Source organism: Notothenia coriiceps, unplaced genomic scaffold (genome assembly GCF_000735185.1).
Source record: "Notothenia coriiceps isolate Sejong01 unplaced genomic scaffold, NC01 NC01_scaffold00001229, whole genome shotgun sequence".
Lineage (NCBI taxonomy): Eukaryota > Metazoa > Chordata > Actinopteri > Perciformes > Nototheniidae > Notothenia > Notothenia coriiceps.
The window spans coordinates 30,378-31,691 of NW_011333930.1; the positions used below are offsets into that span (position 1 = coordinate 30,378).

Consider the following 1,314-nt stretch of genomic DNA (forward strand, 5'->3'; position numbering starts at 1 on the left):
TGTGTGTGTGTGTGTGTGTGTGTGTGTGTGTGTGTGTGTGTGTGTGTGTGTGTGTGTGTGTGTGTGTGTGTGTGTGTGTGTGTGTGTGTGTGTTCCTTGAGAAGGAACCACTTCAGCCTGCGCAGCCCAACTACATGACTGCTCTGGGTGAATGGACCGTCTCTTCCACCTCGAACCGCTGGAATAGTATATTCACTATACGGGTGATTTTAAACCTCAATCGTGAAAATAGGGAGAGAAAGGGGTTCAGATGTTCCCTCTTTCTTTCCTCTTCGACGTAAAGCAGAGACGCACCTGCGAGAGTGCCTGCTCCGGTTGTCTTCGCTGAGAAGCCCAATTGGGGTGCTGCTGCTGCCGCTGCTGCCGCTGCTGCCGCTGCTGCTTGGCTCAGGCTGCACACACTTTACAGACTGGACCAGTGGACTGGGAAAAAGACAGAAAAAGAAAGAGGGGAGAGCAGGGTGAGCCACGGAGAGGGGGGGGGGGAGGTGAGAGAGTGCGTGAAACAGAGATTGGATTAATTCCTCTCCTCCTCTGGCACTCCACAGGCGCTCTTTCATTTATCTGAGACCGACCGACGACAGCATGCCAAGCGCAGACTCCAGCGACACAACTCGGTCAGTATAACATTCCTGTCTCTCAGACTGTCAATGTTTTCTCTGTTAGTTTTTAGTTCACTCTCTCTCAGTCGCACGCACATCACATAAGCAGGCATGTCTTCTCCCACTTTACACATTGTCTTCTTTTTTAAATGCAGCCACCGACTTCCCAATAAAGGACAGGAGTGAGACTTCCACCGTTGCAGCGGCTCCTGCACAACATCCGTGCAGGACCCTACTTTGAGGACAACCGGGACACTGCCGACACGAGGACCCGACGCAGAGAAACAGGGACCATCGTATATGAGCCCAGAGCCCCGCGAGGCCCCTGGGATGGCGTGCAGCGCATGTTACTACCTGGTTATCAGCTCCACACACCTGAGCAATGGACACTTTCGGCGCGTTAAGGGAGTCTTCAGAGGACCGCTATGTCCAACCGCAGCCAGTGATTCCCCGGTAGGAAAACGCGCAGGTCTTGATATATCCACCTTGGTGTGTGTGTGTGCGTGCGTGCGTGTGTGTGTGTGTGTGTGTGTGTGTGTGTGTGTGTGTGTGTGTGTGTGTGTGTGTGTGTGTGTGTGTGTTAGAGAGAGAGAGAGAGACCTGCCTAGCGTGGTGGGGTAACTCCCTAACCTTTCCCTGGTGCCTGTGGTTCCTTTGAGCCACCAAACTGGCTTTCAGTTTGTGTGCACTTAATACCTGTGTAGTTTTGTGC

General features: G+C 53.0%; 1 protein-coding gene across 1 annotated transcript in view; it reads right to left on the minus strand.

Moving 5' to 3' along the window:
- LOC104959768 (metalloreductase STEAP4-like) overlaps positions 1 to 715 on the minus strand; it is a 12,976-nt gene extending 12,261 nt beyond the window's left edge. The window contains exons 1-2 of the mRNA XM_010787666.1: positions 576 to 715; positions 295 to 423 (exon numbers count right to left, since the gene is read on the minus strand). Coding sequence (XP_010785968.1) covers positions 295 to 423; positions 576 to 715 — 269 coding nt within the window. The remainder of the gene's footprint in view (positions 1 to 294; positions 424 to 575) is intronic.
- Between the last annotated feature and the right edge of the window lie 599 nt (positions 716 to 1,314).